General features: G+C 43.6%; 1 protein-coding gene across 1 annotated transcript in view; it reads right to left on the minus strand.

Moving 5' to 3' along the window:
* Nucleotides 1-1,760: 1,760 nt before the first annotated feature.
* Nucleotides 1,761-16,764, minus strand: part of SDAD1 (SDA1 domain containing 1) — a 35,277-nt gene continuing 20,273 nt past the window's right edge. Inside the window, exons 14-22 of the mRNA XM_070949144.1 lie at nt 15,398-15,474; nt 15,153-15,250; nt 14,193-14,269; nt 12,577-12,709; nt 11,146-11,243; nt 9,116-9,306; nt 8,832-8,916; nt 5,373-5,534; nt 1,761-2,471 (exon numbers count right to left, since the gene is read on the minus strand). Coding sequence (XP_070805245.1) covers nt 2,421-2,471; nt 5,373-5,534; nt 8,832-8,916; nt 9,116-9,306; nt 11,146-11,243; nt 12,577-12,709; nt 14,193-14,269; nt 15,153-15,250; nt 15,398-15,474 — 972 coding nt within the window. The 3' untranslated portion in view covers nt 1,761-2,420. The remainder of the gene's footprint in view (nt 2,472-5,372; nt 5,535-8,831; nt 8,917-9,115; nt 9,307-11,145; nt 11,244-12,576; nt 12,710-14,192; nt 14,270-15,152; nt 15,251-15,397; nt 15,475-16,764) is intronic.

The following is a 16,764-nucleotide window of genomic DNA, read 5'->3' on the forward strand; positions in this document are numbered from 1 at the left end:
ATTTATTTATTTATTTATTTATTTATTTATTTATTTATTATTTTATTTTTATTTATTTTTATATGCCGCCCTTCTCCGTAGACTCAGGGCGGCTTACAATTTATTTATTTATTTTTTATTTTATTTTAATTTATTTTTATATGCCGCCCTTCTCCGGAGACTCAGGGTGGCTTACAATTTATTTATTTATTTTTTATTTTATTTTAATTTATTTTTATATGCCGCCCTTCTCCGGAGACTCAGGGCGGCTTACAATTTATTTATTTATTTATTTATTTTATTTTTATTTATTTTTATATGCCGCCCTTCTCCGGAGACTCAGGGCGGCTTACAATTTATTTATTTATTTATTTATTTTATTTTTATTTATTTTTATATGCCGCCCTTCTCCAGAGACTCAGGGTGGCTTACAAGGCGTTAAGCAATAGCCTTCATACTTTTGTATATTTTTATACAAAGTCAGCTTATTGCCCCCACAAATCGGGTCATCATTTTACACACCTTAGAAAGGATGGAAGGCTGAATCAACCTTGAGCCTGGGGAGAATTGAACTCACAGTAATTGCAGGCAGCTGGATGTTAAATGCTGATGTTAACAATGCGTTAAGCAATAGCCTTCATACTAAGCCATGTCCACAGAACTGGTAGTAACAAATTGTACATTTTCCCACTGCTCCTGGCTGTATCTCAGGTGATCCAGCCAGCCAGGGGTGGGATCTATTTACCTTTACTACAGGTTCGCAACGGGATTGCGGGAAGCTTCTATGCATGCACAGATTGTCTATGACATCCGGGTGGGTGGGCGGAGCTTCCCCCCTGGTTTTACTACCGGTTTGCAAGAACCGGACTAAACTGGGGGGGCAGCCCACCACTGCAGCCAGCCTTTTAAAAAAAATTTAAGTATCTTATTTTTCCTCCCCAACATCAAACGCTATGCTTTTGTACGCTGCCCAGAGTCACCATGAGGGAGCTGGGCAGCTACATATATTTTCTTAATTCAGGTAATCCTCAACTAAGCGTTCACGTTTTTTGCGTTTTGTCATCCGGTAGTAATGTGAATAAATAAGAGTTAATTTATTAAACCATGCAGGAGAGTTGACTGACCTTCTATCAAAGTAGCGCAAAGTTCGTAGGAATGCTAAAACGGCACTTTTCTCACAGCCCTATAAATGGTATTTAGATATATTCAAGGCTAAGAGGTCGGAAGTTATTAAAATGCATTATGTAACTACTAAACTTCAGGAAGTGGGATGGCACGAAGTCTTACACAGTGAAATAGGCAACTCATTGTCATAAGGCAGGGATCAGCAACCTGCGGCTCTGGAGCCGCATGTGGCTCTTTCATCCCACTGCTGCGGCTCCCTGTTGCTGGTCAGCTCCCACAATTGATAGGGCTTTCGGTTAGGACATGTAGAGGAAAAAGGATGCCGTGCTAGGAGAGACTCTATGGTAGGGGGAACCAGACTTCTGGTTGGCTCCAGAATTGAATGGGGGCTTCTGGTTAGAACCTTTGTGAATCTTTGAGTGTTTAAGGTTGCCGACCCCTGTCGTAAGGACATAAAATAAGTCAGAGGCTGGAGAGTCATGTCAACAAATGCTCCTACACTGAACAGAGGGTTAGGCTAGATGATCTGTCTACCACCCCTTCCAACTGTTTCTGTGAAAAGGTTCTTCGGCAAACTGGGTTAGGTCAGCCAGTCCAACTCATGTTACAGTTTAGTCAATAAATGAGAGGGCAGACAAATATATATTTTCCAAATATATTTAAAACCATATTTTACAGTCATGTGGAAGCTATGTCCTTCTCCCGTATACATAAATTTGTAGGCCGATGTGGTTTTGCAGCACTGATTTCCTTACGTAAAAATCCCTTTGCAGTTCGTAGGATTTGGATTGGATTATAAATCATCATCATCTTCTTTTAATGAGCTCATAATCCTTTGCGGGGTAGAGTCTGGGCACCTGAATGGAGCTTGAGTGTTTATTGGCCAGATGTCTTTCCTGTCGCCAATGCGGAGTTATATTCAGCAGATATATTCTCAATGTGCCCAGAGAGAAAAATATCTGCCTCTACCTAGGATCAAACTCACAGCCTCTTGATTGTGAAGTGAGAGCTCCAACTCTAGGCCATCACACCTCTTTGGATTGCATTATAAATGCCAGAACACAAATCACAAATAATCTTACTTATTTTTTTTTAATTTTTGAAAGAAATCTTCCTTGAAGGCTGTCATGAGCTGAGAAAAACAGCTGAATGTCCTTTATATTTTTCTTGTGCATGTAATGTCTCTTTTTAAATTATCGTGTGAATGAAAGTGTATTGCTACAGTTCACCATCTTCAGTTATCTTTTGCCAGTCCTCTTAGTTTTTAACTTTTCAAACTATAATTTCTGAAATTTTTATCCTCTCCTGTGCCGGGGTTATTTCACCAATCTTTTTTTCTGTCTCAAAAGTGCATCCCGTAGAGCCAACTGCAATAGCAAGAAAAAAGAAAAAAATTAAAACGTTAGCATACATGCAAAGGAAAAAATCTCTGAATTTAGACATTGCGCAATATCCCTTATAAAATTCCCCCAATTGCATAACCGGTTTGTGTGTCCTGTTCTAATCCACACCATATGCTAAGCCATGCTAAAAATAATTAGATGGTTTCCCTTATTACATAAATGAAAGAAACCCTATTATGCTCACTGATGCATGTTTAATCTCAAAAGTAATAATCAGTAAAGTAAAAATGTTGGAATTTCAGTGCATCATCTATTCAACCTTCTAAGCCAGAGGTGTCAAACTCAAGGGCCGCGGGCCAGATCCGGTCCGCGGGGTGCTTAGATCTGGCCCACAGGGCCGCCCGGGAAACAGCGAAGGACTGGCCTGCAGTGCCTCTGCCAGAGAAAACGAAGCTGGCGGAGGGTTGCAAGTTGTCGCAACCAAAAACAGAGCTTGGGAGTCTGTTTTCGCTGGCAGAGCGCTGGGCTCACCACATGCGCCCCCAACACAAGTGATATCGAGCTGCCCATGCCCACCCTGGCCACGCCCCCCGCAAGGTCAAACACAACCTGATGCGGCCCTCAATGAAATTGAGTTTGACACACCTGTTTGTTCTGCCCCAACTACGGACCCCAAAGAACGCAGCACACAAAAGTCTGTTCAAAACCTTAGTTTACTGAATAAACCAGTCTTTTACAACAATGCCTGTTAATTAATTGCATTAACAGCCGCCAAGAATTCAAAGAATAATAACTGAAAGCTTACTATGGTTGGCAGAATGCCCAGAAGCAATTTGCAGGAAGCTGATAAGATAAGCAAGACAAGACAGGAAGGTACGTGAATGAAGTTGTTCCCTGCAAATTGCTTCAGTCGGCGTTCCTCCTTAAATAGGCTAAGGGAGTGGCCAATTAGCCCCAAGCCTTACTCTCGAGGAGACCTCCTCCTGAGGAGCCCCTCCTGCCTTTTGGCAGCTCTGCGCGCCTGTGCATCGAGAAGAGGCTCCTCCTCTTCGTCCTCTTCACTTATGGGAGCTTCTGGAGGTTCTGAAGGCCCTGGCTGAATCCCTGCCCCTAGCACCACATCTTCTCCAGCCTCCTCACTGTCCGACTCAAGTGCCAGCTGCACAGGCTGCTGACGCAGCACCACACCAGCCTCCTCACTGTCTGAATCAGCTACAGCTGCACAGGCTGCGTAAGGGCCACAACACTGTTTCTTCAACCTTGACAACTTTAAGATGTGTGGACTTCAACTCCCAGAATTCCCCAGACAGTCATACTTGCCACCTTGAGGTACAGGTAGCTTATGTTGGCTGGGGAATTCTGGGAGTTGAAGTCCAAACGTCTTTTAAAAGTTGCCAAGGTTGAAAAAACATTTTTTTAAACCATTACAGGTAGTCCTCAATTTATGACTAGTTGCTTAGCAATGTTTGAATTTACGACAACCTCTCCCAAAAGGATATTTATGACCAAATTCTGAAATTCCACTGATTGATACCCCAATCATGTGATCTGTCAGACCCTTGGCCACTGGCTCAAATTTATGGGTGTTTGCAGCATCCTGTGGTCACATGACTGTTTTTTCCTGACACTTTTGTCAAAAAGTGATATTTACTTCTGGTTTTCACCCAAAATGACCCATAACGAAACAATAGGTTCGCTTTACGACTACGGCGTTTGCTTTACGACTGGGGTGTTTGCTTAACAACTCCCAACAACAATTGGGAGTAAAATCAGACCAGTCATGTGGGGGATCTGCTTTACGAGTGTCATGACTTATGAAAGCAATGCGCATTATGGTCCATTATGGCCATAAAACAAGGACTACCTGTATGTCTTAACTTTAGCATTTTTCTGTATTCTACGAGTGGTGCGATGGCCTAGAGTTGGAGCTCTTGCCTCACAATCAGGAGGCTGTGAGTTCGATCCTAGGTAGAGGCAGATTTTTCTCTCTCTGGGCATGAGGAGAATATATCCACTGAACAGAACTCTGCATTGGTGACAGGAAGGGCATCCGGCCAGTTAACACTCATTTCCATTCAGTTGCCCAGATTCCACCCCGCAAGGGATTGTGTGGGGTTGTTACAAAAGATGATGATGATTTTTAGCTATTCTACAGTCAGGAAAAATAGTAAACTTGCACTGGGAAACAGAAAAGCAAGCAATGGTTCTTAAAGGAACTAAGATGATGAATTAAAAGTTGCTCACCACACAGAAATAAAAATACATAATTCACTCAAAAGGTTCATATGTGGCTCCCAGCTGACAACTACGCATTATCTCCCGTGTTTTAATTAACACGGAGTAAATTTTTAGTCTCGTCTTCCTTCAGGCAAAGTGCAACCATATATAAGCAAACATTATAATCCTTGATAATCCAGCAATCCTTGATCTTGTTTTTAGGGCCTGGCCGTAGAATTAAAAACGACCAGCATTAATAACATACAGAAACACATCTTTTGCTCAAGCATACAGGCAGTCCTCGACTTACAACAGTTCGTTTAGTGAAAGTTACAAGGGCACTGGAAAAAGTGATGTTTTTCACACATACGACTATTGTAGCATCCCCATGAACACACGATCAAAATTTGGATGCATGGCAACTGACTAAACATTTATGATGGTTGCCATGTTCTGGGGTCATGCGATCTCCTTTTGCGACCTTCTGGACAAGCAAAGTCAACGGGGAAGCCAGATTCACTTAACGATGAGGTGACTAACTGAACGACGATACACTGAACAACGGCGGCCCAGAAAGTTTGTAAAACGGGGCCCAAAACTCACTTGTTTTGCTTAGCCACAGAAATTGGGGGGGCTCGATTGTGGTCGTAAGCCAAGGACTACCTGTATTTTGGGAAAAATTTTTTGATAACGAATGGTCAAACTTGCCTGTTTCTCCCTAAACGAACGCTTGTTTTTCGTCCGGACGTTGTGACTGTATCGCATCATCATGAAATTCTTCTGTTTTTTCTTCTCTTTGTTTGTGGAGCTGGCGTAAGGGTTCAGCTTCATTTTCTTCTTCACAAACTCTTTTCTGTCGGTCTTGCCAGCCTAAAAAAATCCAGGGGGAAGAAAAGAGATGTAGCGATACCATGCTCTTTTTATGACCCAGTTCGCTTTTACTTTACTTTATTGTCATTGTACCTCATACAATGAAATTATCATCATCATTATTAGTATTATTATTATTTAGACTTATAGGCCGCCCTATCTCCGAAAGGACTCAGGGCGGCTCACAACAATAAAAACACACAAAGTTCAATTTTTTAAAAATACCCAATAAAACTATAAAAACCATTTAAAAAAAAAAATCCCCTCTAAAACCCCTTCAGTCCAAGCTGGCCAGGGGGAATAGCCATGTTTTAAGGTCACGGCGGAAAGAGCGAAGGTCAGGGGCCACCCGGAGCCCCAGGGGGAGCTGATTCCACACCGCTCCCTAGGGGTCGCCAGCCGACATTGTCTGGCTGACGGCACCCCAAGGAGGCCCTCCCTGTAGGAACGCAACAGGCGATGGGGAGCAGTCACTGGCCGCAGATGGTATGCCAAATACCCCGGGCCTAAGCCATGTAGGGCTTTAAAGGTGATTACCAGCACCTTGAATCTCACCCGGAGGGCAACTGGTAGCCAATGCAGGTCCCACAGGAGGGGTGTAACATGAGTGTCGGGATACTCCCATCACTACCCCCGTGGCCGCAATCTGCACCAGCTGAAACCTCCGAGTGGCTTTCAGGGGCAGCTCCATGTAGAGAGCATTGCAGTAGTCGATCCGGGAGGATTACCGATACGGAAATTACTGTATTTTTTGGACTATATAAAGTGCACCGGAGTATAAGACGCATCTAGATTTCGAAAAGGAAAACAATGAGAAAAAAAAATGGTTTTTGGCCTCCACGCGTCCGGTTTTTGCCTTCCCCGGCCCCCAGGTGCAGTCTGCAGGCCTCCCAAACCCTTCATGCGTCCCGTTTTTGCCCAAAACAGGTCTGTTTTTGGCAAAAATGGGACACGCCGGGTGTGTGTGTGTTTTCGGGAGGACAAAAACAGGGCCGTATTCGGTGTATCAGATGCACAGATATTTCCACCCACTTTTTTTGGAGAAAAAAATACGTCTTATAGTCCGAAAAATACGGTAAATGCCATCTTCAGTGTACCACAAAATTGTAGTATAACTATATATTAAGCTACAGTATAACTATAAAAATAAAACACAAACACACATCCTTCAGATTCTATACAATTGAATTGAAAACCCCTGATACTGCATTAATGTTGCACTATACAATAGAATTCAATATAGTTACTGCTCTGGGATAGAAGCTGTTTTTCAGCCTATTTGTCCTTGTTTTTTATTATCCTGTACCAGCTGCCAGATGATAATATTTCAAAAAAAACAAACAAACAAAAAACCACGATGCCCAGGATGAGATGGATCTTTAAGAATGTTTTGAACTTTCCCCCTTTGCTTTAAAATGCATGAACGTGTTTCATTTTAAAACATGCACCACACCTTGCATAAGTATACAAGGAAGCTCACAAATTAAATCATAGCAGCACTGCGGAAACGTAACATCATAATAAGCAGCTATATTAGCAGAAGAGGCATGATGTGAAGTACCATCTGCCGTGGATTTATATTTGGTAGGTTTCAGGTGGGTGGGTTTTTTCTGCCTCAGTGCCCACCTTAAGGGGCATTCTCCCTCATCCCTAATAAATTAGCTTAGTTTTGCGCATGATATTTGTCTGGGGTGGTATAAGGAATCCTCTCTTGGGCAGGGGGCTAGACTAGAAGACCTCCAAGGTCCCTTCAAGCCTTATTGATTCTAAATCTCTCAAGACCTGGTTATATACCACATTTGGTGATCCCAGGGATCTGGAGACAGGCTTCGATGGTTTTACAATTAAAGTGGATCTACTCACTCACTCTCTGCTTGGGATCCGTATGTTTTGATCTTAACAATATTCAATCTGATGGGAGGCAGGAGGTAGAGTTCAGCCCTCATCAGGTGCGCAAGTTAAGTGGAGAAAGCACCCACTGACTCCTCTTCATAAAAAAAAACCATTGAGTACAATTGGGATAGGATTTATCCAAGTTCAGTTCCCGTTGAATTGCCTTGCTTTGCAATTAAGTGACAGAAGGCAAAGATGTCCGCCTACTTGGACAGCTATCATAGTACATGTATTAAAAATGTCATTATATTTTTATTTTCTATGCATTGATAGAATTAAATAATAAATGGATAGAAAATAAAAATAGGAAATATATAGCTCAAAATAAGACATAAATTGTGTTTACATATGTTTGATCAAGAAGGAATATCTGAGAATATATGAATAAAGTTAAGATTTGTGCACTGTTGGAACAATGTTGAATTGTACAACTATCACGGACGTATTTTTGTTACAGATGTATTTGTATTAGTATTTTAATATTTTAGATTTTAATAAAGGTTTTTTGAAAATTAAAAAATAAAAATGTCATTATAATCAAAGATTCCATTTTCTCCTGGCGCCCCACCCCCTCCTTCTTCAATGAAGCTTAATTTTTTTCATCTCCAGTGTGCAATTTTACTCTTCTCCCCTCTCCACACACTCAAACCGCATGCCTCTGGCTTAGAAGTTTTTAGCATGAAAGAAACTGTTGCGGCCTCTCGGCCGCCGGCCCCTCCGGCAGTTGAATCAGGGAAGGAGGCGGCGTGGGAGTCTGAGGGGGAAGGGAATGGAGCTGGCAGAGAGAGAGAGAGTGAGAGAGTGAGAGTGAGAGTGAGAGAGAGAGAAGGGGGGGAGAGAGAGAGAGAGAGAGAGAAAGGCGGAGCCTGAGCCGTCCATCAGCCCTCAGATGGAGAGTCAAGAGCCCCCAGGTCAAGAAGTGGCTGATGAGGAAGCAGAGGAACAGCTGGGTCCAGTGCCTGACGCGCGGATGCTCAGAAGGCAGAGGAGAGGAGAGCAGTGGAAATCTATGAGCCGGTCCTTGGGAAGGAAAAGCCACCACTGCTAACAAGGCCCACTCTAGCTCCGGGGATAAAAGGCAGCGGGCAGAGATGAATAGATATGGCAGACAGCTACTCATCTCCCTACGGGACAGACTTGTTAGCCTGAGGTGACAGAGAAACTTTTTGCTGAGGCTGCCAGCGCTCCTAATAAAGAAATCATTGATTTAACTTCAGACGGTTTGTCGTGTTTGGGGAGCTGGGTCAGAACAGAGTCCCTCCCTCAGGAGGGCAGAGGGAACATCAAAATGGAGACAGGCAAAAAGATAATTGGGGGAAAGGTTGGTTGAACTTTTCACACGCTTTGGAACAACTGCTGCCAATTTACGTCACCACTTAAATTGTTCACACCCACACAACTCACCAGTGCTGTGGCTAATCTTGTCTCTTTATCGGACCGAGGTTTTTTATGGAGGTGTTCGATGTCTCTAAGCGATAGCAGTTCCCCCCTGTAAAAGATCAGAGAGATACTAACAGCCTGGGGGCCAAAAGGAAAAAAAAAAAATTCCTTCAAGAGGAGGAGAAACTTGACAGCCATTTTGGGTCGTAGTTAAGGGCATCAGGTCAGAAACCAAGAGATGCTGAGTTTTGCTGGTCTCCCTCCCTCAACGCAAGAGCCCCTTCGCTTTCATATCCAGGGCTTGTTACCTTGATTCTTCCTCGCTGTCTATTTCTATGTTCTTCCTCTTGGCTGCCTTGCCAGGGGCGGATTTGATTTCTTTGCTCAGCTGAGCGAGCCGGATTTTCTGAAAGTCTTCTTGAGTGAGAAGGCGGCCGCTGCTGACTTCCGTGGCCTTGGCCTTCCGTTCCTCCACAGGCATGCTCTCCATCTTTTTAGCCTTTTAAGGGAAGAGGCAAAACAGGTGAGGCCTTGGAGACCCTTTTGAGTCAGAGCTGCATGCAACATAATTTCATTTCAACGTATGCCGATTAGTGTACATTCGAAGTGACAAAGCTATTCTATTCTATTCTATTCTATTCTATTCTATTCTATTCCATTCCATTCCATTCCATTCCATTCCATTCCATTCCATTCCATTCCATTATTCCTATTCCATTCCATTCCATTCCATTCCATTCCATTCCATTCCATTCCATTCCATTCCTATTCTATTCTATTCTATTCTATTCTATTCTATTCTATTCTATTCTATTCTATTCTATTCTATCTATTCTAATTCTATTCTATTCTATTCTATTCTATTCTATTCTATTCTATTCTATTCCATTCCATTCCATTCCATTCCATTCCATTCCATTCCATTCCATTCCATTCCATTTGTATTCTAAAGATAGATGAAATCCAACCCCTTCTTCACCAAGAACAGATAGACCTTGACCTACGACCATAATGGAGCCCAAAATTTCTGTCACTAAGCGAGACAGTTGTTTTAAGTGAGTTGTGCCCCCATTTTATGACCTTTCTTGCCACAACTGTTATATAAACCATTGCAGTTGTTAAGTTAGTTACACAGCTACTGCCAGATTCTGTAACAGCTTTGTTCCTCACGCCATCCGTTTGGTAAACTCGCAAGATTCGTTTTTTTCCCTCACCATGTACATGTGTACATCTGAAATAGATTGTGTGGTTCCTCTCTGTCATATGTGGGTATATGCATAATTCCTTCCTTCCTTCCTTCTCCTTCCCTTTCTAACCTCCCTCCCTCCCTCCTTCTTTTCTTAACTTTGCTCCCTCCCCCTCTCACTCCTTCGTATCCCTCTCTTCCTTTCCTTCCTTCCTTCCTTCCTTCCTTATCCTTCCCTTTCTAACCTCCCTCCCTCCTTCTTTTCTTAACTTTGCTCCCTCCCCCTCTCACTCCTTCGTATCCCTCTCTTCCTTCCCTTCCTTCCCTTCCTTCCTTATCCTTCCCTTTCTAACCTCCCTCCCTCCCTCCTTCTTTTCTTAACTTTGCTCCCTCTCCCTCTCACTCCTTCGTATCCCTTCCTTTCCTTCCTTCCTTCCTTATCCTTCCCTTTCTAACCTCCCTCCCTCCCTCTTTTCTTAACTTTGCTCCCTCCCTCTCTCACTCCTTCGTATCCCTCTCTTCCTTCCCTTCCTTCCTTCCTTCCTTCCTTCTTTATATTTTTGTCCTGTTTATGTAGTATATATTGGAGGCAGTGACCCTTTGAGAGCTGTATGCAACAACATTTCATTTTAATGTATGCCGGTTAGTATGCATTTAAAGTGACACTACAGTTATAAAGTTATTCTAAAGCTAAAAGTCCTAAACGGTTGTTAAGTGAATCCGGCTTCCCCACTGACTTTGCTTGTCAGAAGGTCGCAAAGTTGGATCACGTGACACCCCCTCCCCCCGGACACTGCAACCGTCATAAATGTGAGTCAGTTGCCGAGATCCGAATTCTGATCATGTGACTACGAGGAGTCTGCAACGGTTGTAAATTATGAAAAAATGATCGTAAATCACTTTTTTCCGTGCTGTGTGAATGGTCGCTAAACGAATTATTGTAAGCCGAGGACTACTTGCACGCCGAGAAAAGTTTCGTAGCAGTGAGTCACACCTACACAACGAGGGACTTTTTGCGTCCTAGAACGTGCCTGGCCCTCACATCCCGCAATTTAAGACACAACAAAATTAGCTAGGAACTTAGCAAAGAATAATGATAATTATAGAGGAAAGTGTTTGGTAAAAACATATAAGGATGGAAAAACACCCTACTATCTCTTGCTGCTCCTCATCGGAGGAGTGATGCACGTCCACCCATTCTCCCTCTTCATCGTCTTCCTCTTCGCTGCAGCTGGCTGTCTCCCAACCGTCTGTGAAGAGGTTTAAAAAAGAAAAAGTGAGACCTTCAGACCTTCATTAAGGACAAGTGTAAGCTTAAAGCGCTCCATGGCATTGGACCTGGATACCTTCGAGACCGTCTTCTGCCACCAGTAGCCTCCCACCGGCCAGTCCGCTCCCACAGAGAGGGTCTCCTCAGGGTCCCATCGGCCAAATTATGTCGGCTGGCGACACCCAGGGGGAGGGCCTTCTCTGTGGGAGCCCCTGCCCTTTGGAATGAACTGCCCCCAGAAATACGTAAGATCTCTGATCTCCGTGTATTTCGCTGTGCCCTCAAAACCTTGTTGTTCCGCCAGGCTGGGCTATCAAGGTAAAGATTTTAATTGGTTTTAAAAATGGGATTTTAAATTTGGGGTTTTAAATTGAGCCTATCATTTAATAATTTTAATTATTTTTAAATTTTGTCTGTCTTTGTGCTTTTAATCAGGCTGTACACCGCTCTGAGTCCTTCGGGAGAAGGACGGTATAGAAATAAAATAGAATAGAATAGAATAGAATAGAATAGAATAGAATAGAATAGAATAGAATAGAATAGAATAGAATAATAAAATAAAATAAAATAATAAAATAAAATAATAATAGAAAATAAAATAAATAAAATAATAAAATAAAATAAAATAATAAAATAAAATAATAAAATAATAAATAAAATAAAATAAAATAAAATAAAATAAAATAAAATAAATAAAGGCTATAGCAGTCACTATAAGGTTTACTGAGGCCAATATATCTTGCACATTGGAATTACTTTGTGAATCATGGATATTACTACCGTATTTTTTGGAGTATAAGATGCACCTTTCCCTCCCAAAAAAGAGGGTGAAAATCTTGGTGCGTCTTTTACTCCGAATGTAGCCCTGCCCAGCTTCTCAAACGGAGGTTTCAGAGGCTGAAAAAAGCATCAGAAACGAAGCTTCAGAAAAGAAGCCCCCAAACAGAGAGCTTCAGAGGCTTTTTTTCTGAAGCTCTGTTTCGGAGGCTTTCAGAGGCAGGAAAAAAGGTTTTTTCTGAAATGGAGTTTCAGAAGTTTCAGAGGCAGAAAAAAAAAGCAAAGCACAGAGCTCACAACCAAGGAACCTGTTGCTAAAATTCACCTCTGGGAACAGCTGATTGGGTGTATTCCGGGAGGCCGATCCACCCGCCAATCAGCTTTTTTCTTATTTTCCTCCCCAAAAACTAAGGTGCGTCTTATACTCCGGTGCCTCTTATACTCCAAAAAATACGGTAATTGCTTTAAATATTAAATCTGCCTATCTTGTCTCTGCTTGTCCCCGAGGAGCAGAAATGTATGGATGCCAAACTGACCTCCATCTTCTTCAAGGTCTTTTTCTCCTTCCTTCTCGAGCTCCAGGATTTCAGCTCCTGGAATGTAATCTTTGACATCCAATTCCCCGTATTCGTGGATCTTGGCTTCTGATGTGGCTTCTGTCGGTTTACCCTGCAGACGAATCAGCGATCAATCAAGCGCTACATGCTACTGAGATACTTATTTCTAAAAAAAAAAGGATGCTTCAAGACCACTGGGATGGCTTTAAGCTTGGGGAATCTTCTCTCTTGCTTCTACAACAGGGGTCTCCAAATGTGGCGACTTTTAAGACTTGTGGACCTCAACTCCCAGAATTCCCTAGCCGGCTGAGGAATTCTGGGAGTTGAAGTCCACAAGTCTTAAAAGTCGCCACGTTTGGAGACCCCCGTTTTAGAAGATGCAATCGAAGACAATGGATGGCAATCACAGAATTAGCCTAAACAAGCCAGAACTGTCTTCTACACTTCGAACAGGTGCAAAGTTCCAAGCCAGCATGGGCCGTGTCCACTAAGTGGCCAATGACAAAAAAGCCCCATCCTGAAGGAGCTGCAACTCCAGAATCAATCAAAAGCAGAAGATACAGAGCAGATCCAGCAAAAGTCAGGACATAAGATGTGACTTATTAACGAGGTCAACAGACTAAAGCATGGGTGTCAAACTCAAGGCCTGGGGGCCAGATCCAGTCCGCTGGGGTGCTTAGATCTGACCCGCGGGGCCGCCTTGGAAACAGCAAAGGACCGGCCCACGGTGCCTCTGCCAGTGAAAATGGAGTTTGGGAGGGCTGCAAATGGGCTCCGTTTTCACTGGCAGGGGGTTGCAGGAGGCCGTTGCACAGTAGTGAAATTCAAAAATTTTCCCTACCGGTTCTGTGGGCGTGGCTTGGTGGTCGTGTGACCAGGTGGGCATGGCTGCACAACTGACTCTCACACAATGTAAAAGCAGCTGGGCTTCACACAAAATGGCCCCTGCAACAAGCAGGAACCTCACAATCAGGCACAGCTGATTTTCTCACAGCTGATTGGTAGTAAAAAAATGCTTAAAAAAAAAAGTAAAAAAAAAGTTCTACCCAGCACAGCTGATTTTTGGAACTTTTTTTTTTAAACTTTTTTAAGCATTTTTTTTTACTACGGTTTGGACGAATAGGTAGTAAAAAATGCTAAAAAAAAAAGTTTAAAAAAAGTTCCAACCATTACACTCCACAGCTGATTGTTGTACTTTTAAACCATTTTTTTGCTATCGGTTCAGGCGAATGGTAGCAATTATTACTACTGGTTCAGGTGAACCGGCCCGAACCGGTAGCATTTCACCCCTGCCGTCACAGCCGAAAACGGAGCTCAGGAGCTCGTTTTCTCTGGCAGAGCCCTTGGGTCCCACAGCCACCCCTGACACGAGTGACGTTGAGCTGGCCACGCCCACTCCGCCCCCCCCCCCCGGTCAAACACAACCCTGATGCAGCCCTCAACGAAATCGAATTTGACACCCCTGGACTAAAGCTTTCAGTCAGAAGTTCACACCAACTCTTCATCATACTCGGCTCTTTTGTTTGTAATTTCAGGGGGTGAGCGTCAGCGGTGAGCAGTTCATTCTTTGACGTGAAAATGAAATAATTCTTTACCCGGTATTTTTTCTGCAACATTTGTGGATTTAGTGACTGGAACAGGTGGATGAGTGTCCTTGCTGACATCACGACATCTGTGAAGAACAATTCATAAGCGTGATTTGCAAAGCTAAGTTCAGAAATATATATATAAATGGGCAGGGGTGGATTCTAAATTTTTTTACTACTGGTTCTGTGGGCATGGCTTATTATGTGGGCGTGGTTTGATGGTCATGTGACAATTCTTTAGAATTTAACAGAGGTACTGGTCTACCCAGGCTTTTAACTGCTTGCAGAGCTGTACCAGTCTACCCATTTGTTTTTGGAGGCACCAGTCTACTCATTTGGTTTTGGAGGCACCGTCTACTAATTTGTTTTTGGAGGCATCGGTCTACTCATTTGTTTTTGGAGGCACCAGTCTACTCATTTGTTTTTGGAGGCACCGGTCTACTAATTTGTTTTTGGAGGCACCAGTCTACTCATTTGTTTTTGGAGGCACCGGTCTACTCATTTGTTTTTGGAGGCACCGGTCTACTCATTTGTTTTTGGAGGCACTGGCCGGGGGGGGCGGGAGGGCCCAGCTCCCGAACAAAGAGAACCAGTTCGGTGACATCATATTGTCACCGCTACCGGCTAGGCCGAACCTGGAGAACCCACCACTGAAAGTAGGCCTTTAGATTTTATTCTTCCAGATGGCTTCCCACTGTTTCTATTTATTATTCATTAAATTTTTACGCCTCCCAGCTCCTCTTGCAAGCCGGCTCTGAAAACAAATAATATGACAACACCGAACCTCTCAGAAATGTTGGGAAATAAATTAAAAAGCCAATTAAAAGACAACACTCCCTTGGAATTGATAACAAACGAGCTGTGCAAAGCTCCCTAGCATCCAAAGCAAGTAAACAAGGTCTCCTCAGGAGGAAAATATGAGCCTACAGAGGTAATTAATTTTGTACACAAACGATGATGATGACTCACTTTTGTTTTTATGAGATCTATATTGAACCAGGTCTTGAAGCAAATCTTCCGTCATGGCCAGAGGGCACCGAACAGATATCTCTTTAATAGCATTGATCCTAAAAAGTTGGAAAATACGATAATTTTTTGGAGTTAAGATATACTCTTATATTGAATCAGAATCAGAAATAGAGCTGGAGGGGATCTTGGAGGTCTTACATGCTCCATCAAAGCTTCCATGCTGGTCCCAGGCTCTAAATGCTTACCCAACGGTCATGACTTCCCCAGAGTTTTTATCCGTCACAAAGTTGTTGGCTATCGTCATGATGACTGGCTGCATAGTCTGTTGAAAAGAAGACCAAAAAATTACACTGAAGACTTAGTATGGGAGTCTCTCTCCCACCCCACCCCACCCCCAATTTCTTTAAAAAGTCAGGAATGGAATTTAATTGCATCAAGATGTGCTGGCATAACAAACTCTGAATTACACAGAACATTTCGGGAAATCCAGGGGCTTAAATTAAGAGAAACAACTGGGCAAAAGATTGGCCCAAAGTCGCCCAGCTGGCTTTCATGCCTAAGGTGGGACTAGAACTCGCCTTCTCCTGGTTTTTAGGCCACCATCTTAATCACTATACCGAACTAGCTCTCTAACTGCATCACTGAGTCAATTTGCACAGTGTCAAGTTTCGAGGTCGTCTCAAATAAATTGCATTTCAAACAAAGTCTTTGATAAAAACTCCCATTTATTGAGCACGACATTCTAAATCCGACTCATCGCAGCCAACACTGACTTCCAGACCCAAACCCCTCCTTTTCCGTTCCCCACTCCCCTGCACTCACTGGCCATCTTCCAAATCACTCTACCCCTAATCTACTGCTCCAGCTCAAAGGAATTTCCCCCCTCCCATCCCATCTCCTAGGGGATATTATCTCCAGGGAAAATAAGTAGGTGAAAAGTCAAATGTCCCTTTCCAGACGCCTCCGCTTCTCCTTCTTATGTCAGCACTAGAGTAAATGCAGCTTGAAGTGCTGACACACAGGTTCTACTTTCCACCCTATCCAGATCTTCAGATCAACAGAGTTGTACGTCATCTAGTCCAAGCACCCACCCAAGCAGAAAACCCTATACCCGTGAGGGCGAACCTATGGCACGCGTGCCACAGATGGCACATGGAGCCATATCTGTGGGCACGTGAGTATTGCCCTAGCTCAGCTCCAGCGCACATGCGCGTACCAGTCAGCTTATTTTCAGGTCCTCCGGGCCCACTGGAAGTTGCGAAATGGGTTGTTTCCGGCCTCCGGAGGGCCTCCAGGGGGGTGGGGAAGGCCGTTTTTCCTTCCCCAGGCTCCTAGAAAGCCCCTGGAGCCTGGGGAGAGCGAAAAACGGGCCTACCGGGCTATCGCATGCCAAAAGCGGGGGGAGCCGGGGGGGGTCACATGCGTGGGGGGCACGGGGCATTGAATTATGGGTGTGGGCATGTGTGTATGCAACACCCCCCACTGCGCCCCCACTTTTGGCATGCGATGGCAAAAAGGTTAGCCATCACTGTCCTACACCATTTCTGACAAATGGATGCTGCAATGGTTGTCGCAATAGCACTTAAGACTTATATACTGCTTTATAGTGCTT

Source organism: Pituophis catenifer, unplaced genomic scaffold, assembly GCF_029215685.1.
Source record: "Pituophis catenifer annectens isolate HBS135680 unplaced genomic scaffold, rPitCat1.0.hap2 SCAF_8, whole genome shotgun sequence".
Taxonomy (NCBI): domain Eukaryota; kingdom Metazoa; phylum Chordata; class Lepidosauria; order Squamata; family Colubridae; genus Pituophis; species Pituophis catenifer.